At 35.7% G+C, this 15,378-nt stretch overlaps 1 protein-coding gene across 5 annotated transcripts in view; it reads right to left on the bottom strand.

Moving 5' to 3' along the window:
* The window catches only part of lrp4 (low density lipoprotein receptor-related protein 4), a 78,911-nt gene extending 68,511 nt beyond the window's left edge, over positions 1 to 10,400 (bottom strand). The window contains exon 1 of one of the 5 annotated variants that reach the window (XM_052562122.1): positions 10,061 to 10,400. In XM_052562122.1, the coding sequence (XP_052418082.1) occupies positions 10,061 to 10,118 (58 nt within the window). In that variant the 5' untranslated portion in view covers positions 10,119 to 10,400. Of the gene's footprint in view, positions 1 to 9,391; positions 9,568 to 10,060 lie in introns of those variants that run through there. The other 4 variants (XM_052562120.1, XM_052562123.1, XM_052562121.1 and 1 more) reach the window with 4 other exon arrangements.
* Between the last annotated feature and the right edge of the window lie 4,978 nt (positions 10,401 to 15,378).

The following is a 15,378-nucleotide window of genomic DNA, read 5'->3' as shown; positions in this document are numbered from 1 at the left end:
AACTAACTGCATTTAATATAAATGAAAACTATAATGTATTTACATTGAATTCAATTATAATGCAATGACAAGTCTGACAACACTGCATTCAGTTTGCACTGAAGCTTTAAAGATAATTTAGCATATCCTATAATTATCATCACCAAAACTGATTAGGAAGTGTTGCACAATATGAATTCCAAAAAAATACACTATTGAGATACATTCTAGAAAATAATAGAAATACCATGGCAACTGAAAAGTAACGCTAACAGGTTTTAGAATAATTAAAAATAAAAGTATAACCCTCTTTATGTATGTCAGACTGTGTGGGAAGAGTTCAAAGAATACCACATAAAAAGTGAGGGTGGGTGGAAGTAAGGGCAAGCTGCCAATGGAAAATATCTGACCATTGACTATGAAGCCAGGCACCAAATGAGCCATTTTTTTCTGTCCGCTGCCACGACTGCCCAGCAACTGGACCGCGCCATGCACCTGTCTCTCACACACACACAGGACAGAGTCCGCGGATGCATATACAGTAAGGTTTGTGCATGTCAAACACACACCCGCAGAGATAAAAGTGTGCACACACTGCTCTAAAGCCGCGGCACCTGTCAGGACTGTAACTGAAGGCTTAAGTATCAGACTGGCTGAAGAACACTGGCACATTCACAGCATTCCAGCCCAAACCCCCATGAATCACTGTGAAACCTGCAGGAGACCTACAGTATCCCGACACTGGAGACCAGAGGTGGCACGACACCTTCATTTAGTCTCACAGTAATACAGCAGCTGAAGGATCACCATGCCAAGTAGTATCGTCATACCATGCGTACCGCTTGTTTGGAAGAGCCAGGGTCTGTTCTCTATTAACTCATTACAGTTTGCAAAGTTTGTTACTACTGTACACTGAAGACGTATAGGAAAAAATAACATTCAGAAATTGCTAGTGATTTAATAAATCATTACGAAGAAATGACAAGTAACACATCAAATTAAATGTGAAATCTTAGTATTTTCTTGTAAAGTATCTCTAGTAATCTTTGTATTATTTCCAACTAATCTGAAGAACTTTAATATAAGAAATGTTTGGCACTGTAAAGGAAAGACCAAAATGAAACCGGCAAAGAATCAAGAGCATTCAAATGACATGACTTTTAAATGTTTTTAATTAAGTCACTTCTGCTCACAAAGGCTGTATTTATTTGATCAAAAATGCAGTAAAAACAGTAATATTGTGAAATTTTATTACAATTTGAAATAACTATTTTCCAGTTGAATATATTTTTAAGTGTAATTTATTCCTGTGATGCAAATCTGAATTTTTAGCACCATTCCAATGCAGTTACTCTAAAAACATAATTAATTATCCTACTAATTAAATCACATCTTCAACAGTATAACTGGAGTATGAAAAAGTATGAATTATTACTAATTACTTAATAAATGCCATATTAACCTCAACCAATTGAATTCAAAACAGACATGAAACTATTCTTTTAATTCTTTCAAATAAAATTGCATAAATTATTCTAGAGCTTAAGTTTTTAGATGTTACGTTTCGATGTTTAATCCACTATTGTTTTATATAGAATTGTTTAGTACTCTATAATTACATCAGAAGTAACTAATTAAATTACAGAGTAATAAAGAGTAAAATGTTAAAGTATCAAGCAATTCCATTACAGTAATGACCTATTAATCCATTACACTCAATAGAAATTAGTTAAAAATCATGAATCTTTAGTGCAATGTTGCTCCTCTCAAGAACATAGTGGATTTTTTTAAGGCCATGACTTAAATGGGTTTGTAGCCTGAGATTTCATATTTCTAAATCTCATAAGCCCGTTGCTAAGCAACCACAGCAATAATCATCCCATAATTTAAGATTATTACATTTACACAGTGACAAGCTCAAAAAATAGCTCATGATTAGTAGAGGAAGCCACAAAAAGCATGAAGACACCAACAGCAGCTTTAATTTAATTTTAATAAATACATTGTGCTTCTGACACCTTCTTTTTTGTGCAGTCGGTGCCAGTAAAGAAACTACTGAGCAGACTGGAAATCCTGCTGCAAAATGGCATAGAATAGACTGTTGCCATGGTTTTTCACGGTCTTTAGGCTCTGCTACCTGGAAGAAAAGCTACAGAGCTGGAACAAGACAGTGAAAAAAAGTGACAAAACAACAAATTGGTGGAAAACTATTTGTGAAGCACAGTCAAAATGAAAATCATCAATCAAATCATCTTTATTTATACAGCGCGTCATACAATACAGATTGTGCCAAAGCATTTTTATTGAGATAAACAGGAAAATAGCAATCACATTATTATTATTATTCTTATTATGATGATTATGGAAACTCAATTCCAGTGTTGATGTTGCAAGATGCAATTCAGCCGTAAACCAGCCCTACAGAATATGATAGTGCCATAATTAGTGCTTCAATTCAGTTCAGTTAGTGCACATTGTGTGTACTGAAGATTAGCAAATAAAACTTGAAACACACATCATTGTGAATTTCAGAAATAGCCAGAGGAGAATGTTTGTAAACAAACTTTAGTGTTGGCTTGGCAAAACTTTATTTGAAAGTTCGAAATAAGTGTAAAGCTTGAGGTTTGAAGATTGTACTCCGAGTCCATAAAATGCTATTGACTTGTTCTAACGCATTGCTAAAATGTTAAGAAAGTTGCTAACATGATTTAACATGCTGTTGCATAAATTAGCATGATGCTACACAGTTCTTATACTTTTCTCACATTTTAACAGTGTGCTAGCATGTTTTAATATGCTGCTAGCATGTTTTGATATGCTAATAGCATGATTTAAATATGGGACTACCAGATCACTATTCAAGGCTTAGTGTATCCCATCATGCATCAATCGTGAGACTCTCTGACCGAGATCTCGCGAGAGGTCACAGAAAACTTTCCAATGCAAGTGAAATACTTTAATATTGCATATTTAGTGTTGCTTTTGGTGATATTTTGTATAACATAAATCACTTAATTAGAAGTTTGAAATAAACACCTGCCAAATGCAGGTAAAAATCAGCTGTGGTTGGTATCACTCTCAAATCAATAGTCAATTTGGTGGGTTACTTTCTGTAAATTATGTTCTTTCATTAATTTCTTGGCAAGTTTATTTGAACACTTGGGCCAAATACAGGAAATATGTTGTAAGTAGTCAAGGGCAAAGACCTCATGTGTGGGTATTTGAACAGTGCAATAGTGTACATACACAGATCTTATTGTACAAAAGTTTTGACCCCCTCAATGAAAGCTTAGGGAATTATTCTGTAGTTTTGATCACTCCGTTTACAAAAAACAATACATCAGATCAGTTAGAAATATACAGCAACCCAAGGAAGTTCAGTCTAAAGGTTTGACCAGAGTTTTGCGGTTGTAGCTTGAAAACTTTAGGAGGGGAAACTTATTCTCAGAAGAAAAAGAAGAAATAGGATTTCAATATATACAGCTTTGTCAAGCTGACCTAATTACATAGAAATGGCACTGCATAAAAATGGTAACATTAAACATGACTAAATGTGTAATACTGATGTAGAAAGTCTAAAATTGTACTTCTTGTCAAACAAACTGACAAAAAAAAACATTTTCCATCATTTTCTGGCAGCAAAGATAATGTGTATAAGTTGCACTGTTTTTCCTCTTGTTTTTGTCTTACTAGCTCAAAAAAATGGGGCTGTCCTTGTTGGGAAGTAAAAGAAAGAGAAAGAAATATGAAATTGGCCAACTTCTCTGTTTGATTCCAACTAAAACCACTTGAACTCACTTTGCGTGGTAACCACAATTTCCAAACTCATCAAATGTAGCATTAATCTCTCTGAACATGAATGATATTCAACTACATCTGGCCCTTCAGAAGAAAAAGAGATCAAAGGGAAACAAAACAGTCACCGTTAAAAGCTCTTGTTTTCGCTCGGCGGTTGATTGACAGGTGAGTAGGCGGTTCTTCAGTGCTGTCAGGACGCTTCAGAGCACTTACACCACATATGCGTGTTTCTGACTACCTCTGAAATGTGGTTTGAGAAACTGGATCACATTCTGGGCCCGAATTTAGAGTTTTCTACTTATGATTGAGTGACTCAAGACAAATCTTAAAAACAGCTGTAAAGAAGGTCATTAAAAAGGGATACTAAAAACACTTCATGAAATGATATGCTGAAATGTTTTGTTTAGTAGCATTCATGCCCAGAAGTTTTTAACCCAAAATGTCAACACTAGAAAACGTGCCTCTACCTAAACTCACCTACACATACAGTACAATTCACTACAGTTTCCAGATGAAATGAACAAAAATTGCATTCCTTTTTACACAAATTATGATTAAAGTGGCAGATTATTGATTAACAAAGACTTATTTCCTCATGGTTTATTTTCTCTTGCACAATACCATGTTATGACCTCAAAAAACTATAGTGCATGGTTTGAAAACTAAAATATTTTGATGTTTACATCACAGTACATTACATCAAAACCACCTCCATTTGTTGATGCGGTAAACTTGCTCGGTAGCGCACCTGGTAGAGCACTTTTTCAAAACTCACACATTATATCATGCTTCAAAACATATCCATCGTAAAAAATAACCATTTGAATGTCAAAAGCTTGGGAGAAAGTAATTAATGCAGCTGTTTGAAAATAAAATGCACAAAAACAGACAGGTAACAGGGTAATAATAATGCTGTATTTGTTCATTTTATGCATTATTTAATGCTAACAATTTCAGCAATTAATTTTAAAAAACAAATTGTTCATTGCTAGTCAGTGTTAACGAATGCAGTAGCTACAAACAAATTTTACTGTAAAGTGTTACGATAAACATTATTCCCCTAATTAAGATCCTAAATTACAAATTAATTAAAATAAAACCTAGATTATAGGAGTATGTTTTACAATAATACTCTATTTCAGTTTTTCTACTTTTTCTGTCTATTTTCTTCTTCAGCTTTCTACTTCAGTTTTTGTCTGCTTTCTAGTTTCTACTATAAATTTTCACATTTAATTCAATGTTACTTTCCATATCTTTGTAAATATTTCGAAAATTTCTTAGCAGCTTCTGGGTGAGTTTTTGTTTTTGTTTGACAAACACTTTTCCAACTGCCTCCTTGTTGACTGCAAGAGAAGAAACACACACACACACACTACACAGAGTCAAAAGCTATTGTTTGCATAGGCTACATCCTATACTTCTAAGCAGAGAGGCTGGCTTGTTTGGACATTTTGTCCCTAAACTAAAGGACCACTTAAGTTCTCTGACTTCATTAGTGAGTGGAGCTTTTAACTTGCATACTGCTACTTAAAGCCTTGTGTTGTTGGACTATTTCTATTAGAAACCCATATTGTCCCTTTAATAGAGCCTGTTGCTGAGGCCTCTTGGATGGATGAGGGTATGCAGACATAGTGGTGTGAATGTATTTCTGTGTGTGTGTATGTGTGTGTGTGTGTGTGTGTGTGTGTGTGTGCTGGGGGTTGGAGAAGGGTTTTAGAAAACGAGGGACCACAGAACGTGACATGGATGAGTGAAAGATTTCTAGGCCAAGGACACAGAAAGCCTTTGACAGAGCGAAAGAAAGACACAGACAGCCTGGGAAAAAGAGTAGTGAGAGTTCATTAGACACAATGCACCCAGTAAATAAAATTACTTACTGCTTCATTCTATAGCTGTTCTGGATTCAGAATGGTTTCTTTAAACACTAGGAATGCCAGCCATTGTGAACACACTAATGAATACAACAGATAGCAATTAAAAGGGTAATTTGCCAATAACGAACACTAAACACCTACATGATGCACATACTAATGCTGCATACTCACTTAAATTACACACATTTTCATGTCTGAATGATCTTTTTACCTTTATTTTTCTCTTTGACCATATGGATATCACTAAAAGTCAATTAATAAACACTTATTGAAGTTTGCACCACAACCAGTTCCATATGTGTGGCTTTTCTGATTTTGTAAACTTGCTCAGTAGCGCACCCGATACAACATTGCAATTGTGATGTGAAGTGATCGGATAGGAGTACTGTAAAACATAAGTCATAACACTCAGTAAATAAGATCAATTACTTCCCCAAGGCAGCAAAAATAGCACGGTTGTCTCAGCAAATGATTTTTTTTTGCCGAATGCCATGATATGAGCAATAGCCAACATAAAATGTTTCTGCATCGGTTTATGAACACGTTTTTATGCCACTCCCTGGACATTTTACTTTGAAAATATCACGAAAACGGTAATTTAATGTCAATTTGCAGAAATGTCAACCCTGGCGATTTTCTCCACTGAGCCTAAGTTGAGTAAAATCATGCATGTCTCATCTTAATCATGGTATCAATGTACTTTAGTGATGACATGCAGATTGAAAATCCTCTTAAATGCAATTAACCACTGCACAACAAAATAAAATGCCTACTCACAAAGTAAAAATAGCACAACGCCATTTCCTCTCTCCGAAAAAGAATTGGGCTAAGCGGCAGAGACCAAGTGTTAGCGTGAACCGAAATTAACTTTTTGTCCACTTTAGCCCAGGTTCACTCATGGTCCAATATGCACGTAACCCCAGTGCACCTATAGTATAAACACACATGCACTGAAAAGGTCTACTCACTTGTCAAATTAACCACTGCACTAAAACAGGCATTTCTTTAAATAGTAATCTTCTTGGAAAAAAAAAAACATACACCCTAGCCTAAATCTTTTCAGTACACCTAATATGACACAGTAACACAGTTCATGTACAGCACGCACGTTAAGATAATGCAGGTACTCTAAAATAACTGATAATCCTGTTAGAAGTGTCATTTGTTGTTGGATTTAAAAGTACATTTGCAAGAAAAAGTGCACCATTTTTTGTTCATGGTTTCTACACTGTGTGACACTCTGATATAGAGAATGAAGAAAGTTACTTCACATCCCGATAGCAATCACTAAGTTAAGTGGTCTAAACTTATATGTATTTCTATAATCTGTGGAAGGCATAGGACCATAAAATGTTGGTCTGAACATTATGATAGACTGTCCTGCCTGCCAGTCAAACATATTTGGATACCTGATACATGATACGTCATCAGTGCGTTCCAGTGAGAATGAAAGACAGAATTATTGTAACGTGCCTTGTACTGTAATGTTTTTTCATCGGTAAATGAGACATGAGGTTATCTGACAGCATTGCATTCAATCCTTCGCGCATCCACTGCATCTCTCATCATGTCACAGGTTAGTTTCTGCTCTTCGAGTGCACATTCATGTGTTTTGGAGGAGCTGTGGCTTTCCAAAGTGATTATGCAAGGAGGGTGGGATCTTATGCTTTCAAAGCTAGCTTGCTATCCCCTAGCCTTTTTGGAATCACCTACTCTACCTTTAATACACAATGTCATGTCTTAAAGGAGCATAAATGGTTGGGAAGGGGGAATTGGATCTGCATTCCGTGTCAATATATGGAATCTGTTAATTAAGTCTGTTAACTTACATACCAGCAGCTGTGACTGTCTGCGTCCTTAATGTTAATCAAACAACTAAAGGAAAAGAAAAATCAATTACTGTACTTGACTGAATAACATTTGTAGCTCTAATAATGATTCATTTATATTTAATTCATGCAGTGAGGTTTATGCAGAGGTTTTTTGCATTTGATTATTTAATTTCTGTCGTATTTTCTTAGTTGAATGCTACTGTTCGATATCATATCACCTACCTCGAGGTACAGGATTATTCTGCAATTACTCACACCCACCAAATCAAACCGAAAAATGCACCATAAATTTTAATTATACTGTATAAATTATCAAAATTTACCAACATTTAGACAATAAAATGACTTTTCAACTAAAAACTTGGGTCTCAAGCAATGCTGCTTTACGTCCCTTTTCCAGCATCTGCACTTGTAATACCTGTATTTCCACGCATTATTCTCAAATAACAAGGATTTTTACAACAAATGATTCCACAGTAACAAAGATCTCTCAGCATTTTCTTCAGATTTGAATTCTTCTGAATCACTTATTACTTAAATTACATTCTGTAGAAGAAATGGAGAAAAAAAAAAGCTATTATACATGTAAATGTTTCCAAATCACCTGATATGTTGCTGAAGTCTGATTCAGTCTGATTTTTTTTTTTTTTTTTTTTTTTTTGTTATTTTTAAGTGTTTTTTCCCTTCTTTATGACTATTATAATATTAAAAAACTATACGCACAACAAAATTTCCATGCATTTAGGAAAAAATATCTTCTATTAATTATTACAAATATTAAAAACCTCTTCATTGCATCACTGAAAATGTACCCTGGCTCTGCTTTGGCTGTTTGACGGCAAGCCTCCTAGAGTAATTAGGAGCATATATATGCATCTTATGAGCAGCTGAATGGGATCATGACATTAGATCTAATGCCCATAGGGGTTGTGAGAAACTCAAGACACTGCCACACATTTTCACACACTTTATAAAAAGCCTACACACTTCTAAGCAGGACATTGATAAAGCTATATGGATGCTAGTGACTATAAAAACAAGCATCAAGGAAGCAACAAATCATCCTGTTATGGGTTTCAGCATCTCAGAAAATCTAGACCAAGGGATGACGCACAATTTATAATCCTGTAACATTAATGACAAAAGTTGTAAAACCAATTCTGTACAGCAACAAGTTTAAAAGTGCACAATGCAGATTTGCAGAACATTAATCTTGACGTTTGTTTCCTAAATGGTCAGAAATGAGTCTCTGTATAAAACTCAATCCAATAGCATCAGGTCAAGTCTTCTGCATTGTCTTGCAAACAAAGAAAAACCTCCAAAGAAAACAAAAACAAATAATGTCCATGTGACAAACATTTACAAAAATGTTGAAATGTCCTGCCAAACCTTAAAAAAAGTTGAATCTCATAAAACATGATCTAAATGTTTAAGTGTGTGAACCTCAATGCGGTTTCATTCACATGCAGAATGACCTGAATGAGGTGTAGCTGAACATGACATCAAGCTGTAGCGAAACATTAGAGTGATTTGTCATTATGATGTGAATATAACACATAAGGCAAGGCTAACAGACACATATAATTATTGTTATGCAAGCGCTGCAATTGTTTGCATACAATGAATCATTAAATTCACAGAGCTACACCTGAGCATGCCTTCTGTAATCTCGTTCAATACAAAACTCAATCAAAATGCATTAGTGTTTTCCAAACCCTGGGAAACATAGTGTGTCAAAGTTTAGATCCCTATATTGTAGAACATGACTTCAAGCTGTGACATTGGAATTTGAACGGTTTGACCGTACGATGTGAATAGTGTAAGGCATGGCTAACATAGATGCATATAATTAGTGTTATGTAAGCGCTGGAAATGTTTGGAAAGCATACAATGAATCATGAAACTCACAGAACTGCACTGACGCACGCTTTCTGCAATCGCTCCAAGGGTCTTTTGTTCCCTGATATACAAGGGAAGACATCTAGTTGACATTTACAGGCCCAGCCATCTAGTACACGACATTTCCACCGATGCAACACTCGTGTTACGCGTGTAATTGTGTCAGAGCGGCGTCCGTGCGTTTCTTTCTTCAGGCCGACGCCGCGCTTTTGAAGTCGCGACATTCCTGCGCGCGTGCGGCAGCGGCTGTTCCAACATGTTGCGAATACAGTGAGCGGACACTGCTGACTTACAACCAAGAGGCGATTTTGTCTTTTTATAAAAGACAGTGCTACTGAAAAGACAGCCTACCTGATGCGTTATATTGTAGAAACGTGCACGCAAACCAAAGGCACCAAGTTGGTTTCAAAAAAGAGGGAATTTCTATGCGCGTTGGATCAAATACTATTTATATGCATCTGCAACTAGATAGCAGTATCAGTTTCATATCTGAAAGCGGTTTTCTGTTTAAACGCGCTTTGGATGTATCACGAATCGCTGTTTTGGTTTGTTCAGTGTTTGTGTAAGAGTCTTCTGTAACTCTTTAAAGATCACACGCTTCGATATTTTCAAACTGGATTTACAAGCCCCCATGTGTTTGTTTCTCAAAGCCGAATCAAAGAGCTCCAGAACACTTACCTTCGACGAGGAGCATGAAAGTTAGAAGACTGCCACAAAGCACCGCGGTGAGCCTCATCGTGAAGAATCCTCTCGCGCTTTATTCTGTGTTTCTCTTTGAAGTACCAGCACACTTCAGATGAACGGAGTTAGATTAATAACTCTTTAAAACCCATTGTTTTAAGGCATGCGTGACCCCGTTCAGACACAGGATGAGTTGAACTACAGACACGGATCAAATCAGGACAGCGCAACTCCAGCAGAAACCTCGAAATGTTGTTCAACACACACTCTCTCACACACAGTCAGCCAGTCGCTTCTGCTGGAATGATCAAAAGGTGCATTGGGATGTACCATGTGTGTTTCGGGGGTAGTTCCCATTCCAGTGTAGGATCTCTAGAGGGAAACCTAGGGGACAAATTAAAAATCGCCGTTCACTAGTAAGAAACTTGGCCAAGTTTGCACTCGAGGTTTCTGTCGCTCTGGAAGTCCAATGTATTAAAGGACTGTTTTGGAAATGCGCGCAGTTTGTGCCTCGCCACCAAAACATTGAAGTTCTTTGGACCCTTTTTCAACGGGAGACTACAGCGTCCCTTCTAAACACAAGTGAGGCAATCCAAGTCAAATAAGGAGACGTCAATAGACCAGTTGACTGAACTTACCCTGACGCCTTTAACTTTCGGCTTCAGTAAACCACACTTTGCCTGCCCAGAATATTTACTGGATGGTAGTATAGGTTTACAACTACTAAAATACAAGATATAACCACAAATGATTCATGTAATGGTGTCCCTGGACCTAAAAATAAAACAGTCATATGGTCAATTTGAATAACCATCTGAATAAATAAGCTTTTCTTTGATGTATGGTTTAGAACAACATTTGACTGAGAATCAACTATATGAAGATCTGAAAACAATAATCTAAATACAGAGAAAATCAGCTTTAAAGTTGTCCAAATGAAGTTCAATGCATATTACTAATCAAAAATTACGTTTTTTATATATTTACGGTAGGAAATTGACAAAATATCTTCACGGGACATGATCTTTACTTAATATCCTAATGATTTTTGGCGTAAAAGAAAAAAGTATAATTTCTACCCATACGATGTTATTGTTGGCTATTGCTACAAAGGCTATTGCTATCATTTGCAAATGATAATGATAAATCTGCAATGTAGTACATTTAAAATATATAAGCTTCAAATGTGATATCAAATAACACACTAGAGTTTAAAAAAAGTAAAACATCTGATTTGACATTATTACAAAGTGCACTTCTGTGTTAAGAAACACACAAAAATCCAATGAGGGAGAATTATATTTACACCAATTATAATCCTGTATGAAAGTCATTTCTTGACATTCAGCAGTAAATAAATACTGTTATTAAGCTGCCATCTTTTCCAACCTGTTTTCCCTAAAATGTATTTTTATTTGTATTTTTAACTCCAGGTGAGGGCCAATGTCTTAACGGATAGTTCACCCAAAATGAAAATAATCTGATGGGAGCCATTGACTTAATGACTTCCATAGTATTTTGTTTCTATAAGTCAAAGACTACAGTCAACTGTTTGGTTACCAACTTTCTTCCAAATATCTTCTCTCGTGTTCAACGAAAAATAAATATATATATATATATATATTTCCTGCTAATTTCTGACAGGTCTCAAGTAAATGTCTTGGATACAAAATACAGACTCAGATTCTGCACTGGACAGTTTCCCCGGCCTGAAAATCTTGGCAAGATGTTGTCTTTTTTATCTTATGAACATAGATGTCTGTATCTACATTCACAACATAGTACGCTCTGTTAATCTTTTACATTTTCTGGCCTTTTTCTACAAATGCATGGTTGCCAAAAGACAAGTCAGTGCCTTTACAGTGCTAATCATATTACTGAGCTTGGTTTTGTTGCTCAGCAGATCAAGAGATTTCAAGCAGGACAACAGAGATTTTGCATTGATTTGACTTGTATGTGCATTGGTCAAGGTGAATAAAAACCTTATAATACATCTGTTCATCATATAAAGTGATCATGATTCTTCTGAAGGTGTGGATTAGGCATAAGATGACCTAAAGTCTTATGAACTGGCTTCTGTACCACTTTTTTATATGCCATTTTTCAAAATAGTATTATAGTGTTTAATAATATTTTGAAATAATTTTTATTTTTAGATTTCAATGTTCTTTTCAATTTTAGTTCAAGTATTAGTCATTTTGTTGTATTTTTATAAATTTTTTATATATATTTTTTATTGTCTATATAGTGTGTATTTGTTTTTATTTCAGCTCAGGTTTAAAGTTTGTTTTGTATTATTTCAGTTAACCTTTTTTATTTAAAGTAAAATATTTGTTTTGTGTGTGTGTGTGTGAGAGAGAGAGAGAGAGAGAGAGAGAGAGAGAGAGCTTTTAGTTTGAGTTAACTGTAATAATCCTGCTATGCTTACTGCTTATGATCTTCATTAGTTACTAAACTACCTTGTTTTCCTAGTATCTAATATAAAAAAAAATCAATGTTGAGGTCATTTTTTGGTGATATTTTTCTCCTTGTTGTCTGAGGACAATGACCAGCACAAAACTACACCTTTGGTTGCGCTGCTGACGAAGGTTGTGTGAAGCACATGCTGTGGTAACAAACAATGAATATTTCATAACGTCAATAACAACATCTTTTTTCCTGTGTTTATGCAAAATGTCTTTTCCTTTCATGTCATCCCCATCTGGGGGAGGATCTTCTCATTACAAACTCAACAGAAATTCAGATGGACATACTGTCTGCAAATGTGTTCTCTGCTATATCTGGACTTTTACTCTTCTGTTTATTACAACAGCAAATAAAATATTTCATGCCATCGGCTCTTATTAATAAACTGTGTAGCGAGAGTCAACTTAATGCATTTATTTAATATTGTAATATTGTAATATCAACCAGAGTACCACCTTGAATTTGCTGCAGCAGCATTTTGTCCTTGGGATTTAAAGTAATAGTTCACCCAGAAATGTAAAGTTGCTGAAAATTTACTCACAAAGATGTAGATGAGTTTGTTTCTTCACCAGATTTGGAGAAATGTAGCATTGCATCACTTGCTCACCAACGGATGCTCTGCAGTGAATGGGTGCCGTCAGCATGAGAGTCCAAACACCTGATAAAAACATCACAATAATCCACAAGTAATCCACAACACTCCAGTCCATCAGTTAATGTCTTGTGAAGTGAAGAGCTGTGATGGTTTTTATCAGCTGTTAGGCGAACCACTCTGACGGCACCCATTGCTAATAATGTAATGCTAAATAGACAGAAATAATACAGTTTCATTATTCCTTAAACTTACTCTGTACTAAGTGTCTTAATTTGTTGTGATATTTATTATTTTGGGAGTGTAATGGTGGTGTGCAGAAATCCACAAAAAAATGAAGAAACAAACTTATCTACTTCTTGAATGGTCTGAGGTCGAGTTCATTTTTATTTCTGGGGGAACTTATCCTCTAAACAGACCTGGGTTTGGTTCGCTGGTACGAGTTTTGAAGATCAAGCAACCGGAAATTGCCCAAAAAACATGGATCTGCTCATATGTTGAGCAAAAGGTTTCTAATTTTGTAAAAGTTTTACTTACTCTGTTTCTGGACTGATGTTAATCAAAAGTTTTGCTCGGTTAAAATTGAACACAGTCTGTCGTGTGATGTCTGCAAGGCTTTTTGAAGGAACTGCATATTCAGAGGCCATCTGTTAAACTGTTTTTATCAAGGACAAGCCACTACTTTACAAAGACTTGAATAACACTCACAGGATGAATATTGAACACTGCTGCAGCACCATCTGTTTCTCTATGAAGGTGTGCTGACACAATGTTTAAAATACTTTGGTAGCATTGTTTTTTACAGTCCAGTTCTACATGTATTTACTAACAACTTGTATTAACCCTGAACCCAACCCTGAGCCCATATTAAAGGCACAGGTCACCGAAGAAGGATAATTTACTCACCCTTAGATTGTTCAATCTCTTTCTTCTGCTGAACACAAGAGAAGAGTTTTTGAAGAATGTTAGTAGCAGTTGCTACCAGTCTATTGACTTCCATAGCATAATTTTTCCATACTATGGGAGTCAATGGGAACCAACAATCTTCACAATATCTTCTTTTGTGTTCAACAAATTGCTGGTGGTAGAATTACCTGCATGGTCAAAGAAAAGCTCAACTGGGCCACGATGAAACACAAAAATACTACTTTTTAGACCATAACAGATATGCACGCGTCACATTTTAAAATAATGCCATACACACATATGTATGGTTTAATGGAGACTAGTACTTTATGTTAGTTCTCATTTGAAAACAAACTGAAAGTGGCATATAGGGACGGTTTGTCGGAGTGATTAGAAAGAAGGACACACAAGGACATGTTCGCATTATTCATGAATTGATTTCCATCTGGGACATGACAGCATCCTCTGCTCAAACCAGCTCCAACCAGATCAAGTTTCCAGAGTCTGAAGACCTTGAGGAGTTGGTTTAGACATCAGTCAATTTCTGGACTTAAGCAAGCGTGATTTTATTATTATTATTATTATGATACTCATTTTGTGTCATTTAGAAAGAAATATCCATGCATATGTCTTAAAGCATCTCTTAAGTTAGCTAATTAACCATTTAACCTTTTTTGTTCAGAGAATAAGTTGCTATTGCTACTACCGTGAACGTTACCTCAGGTTTTGGAGCCAAAATTTGAGATTATCCGTTAATATGCCCATTTATGTCCCACAACCTGTTTTCCGGAACAACCCCTTGAAATATAACAACCAAGTGCTGTAAAAACAAACTGATGGAGGTGCACTGAAGTAATATTGAGACGAGGGCTCCCTCTAGTGGGCTGGAGAGGAAGATGCATGTCACAGAACCTCTTTCTCTAGGAACTGGATTGATTTGTTTTAGGGTCTTAGGTGGTCTTGGGGATTTAGGCTGGCTGATAACAGGGATCTTTCATACCTCATACCTGGTATACTATTATGAAATGCTCTGAGCCATGTGCACTTTCTGTATCATTTATATCCAAAACCTCTGGGCCCCTTTTAAGTCCTTTTTATACAATCTGAGATTCGTTCTCACCTGTCACAATCATGACAATCGAGATAAATCTCAGAATGATGCGATTTTGATTTATACATATTGCAGGGTTGAGGTATATGTCTTCAATCTTTTAGATTATTGGTTCACAAGCATTTTTAAAACCAAGTATCACCTTTTGAAAAAGTACACTTTTAAAAACAGTGTAATATTTAATAGAATATAATTAAGTGTAATGTTTTCAGACACTTAATGTCAGTTGCAACAAAGCAA

Source organism: Carassius gibelio, chromosome B7 (assembly GCF_023724105.1).
Source record: "Carassius gibelio isolate Cgi1373 ecotype wild population from Czech Republic chromosome B7, carGib1.2-hapl.c, whole genome shotgun sequence".
Lineage (NCBI taxonomy): Eukaryota > Metazoa > Chordata > Actinopteri > Cypriniformes > Cyprinidae > Carassius > Carassius gibelio.
This window is presented reverse-complemented; position numbering and strand designations above follow the sequence as displayed.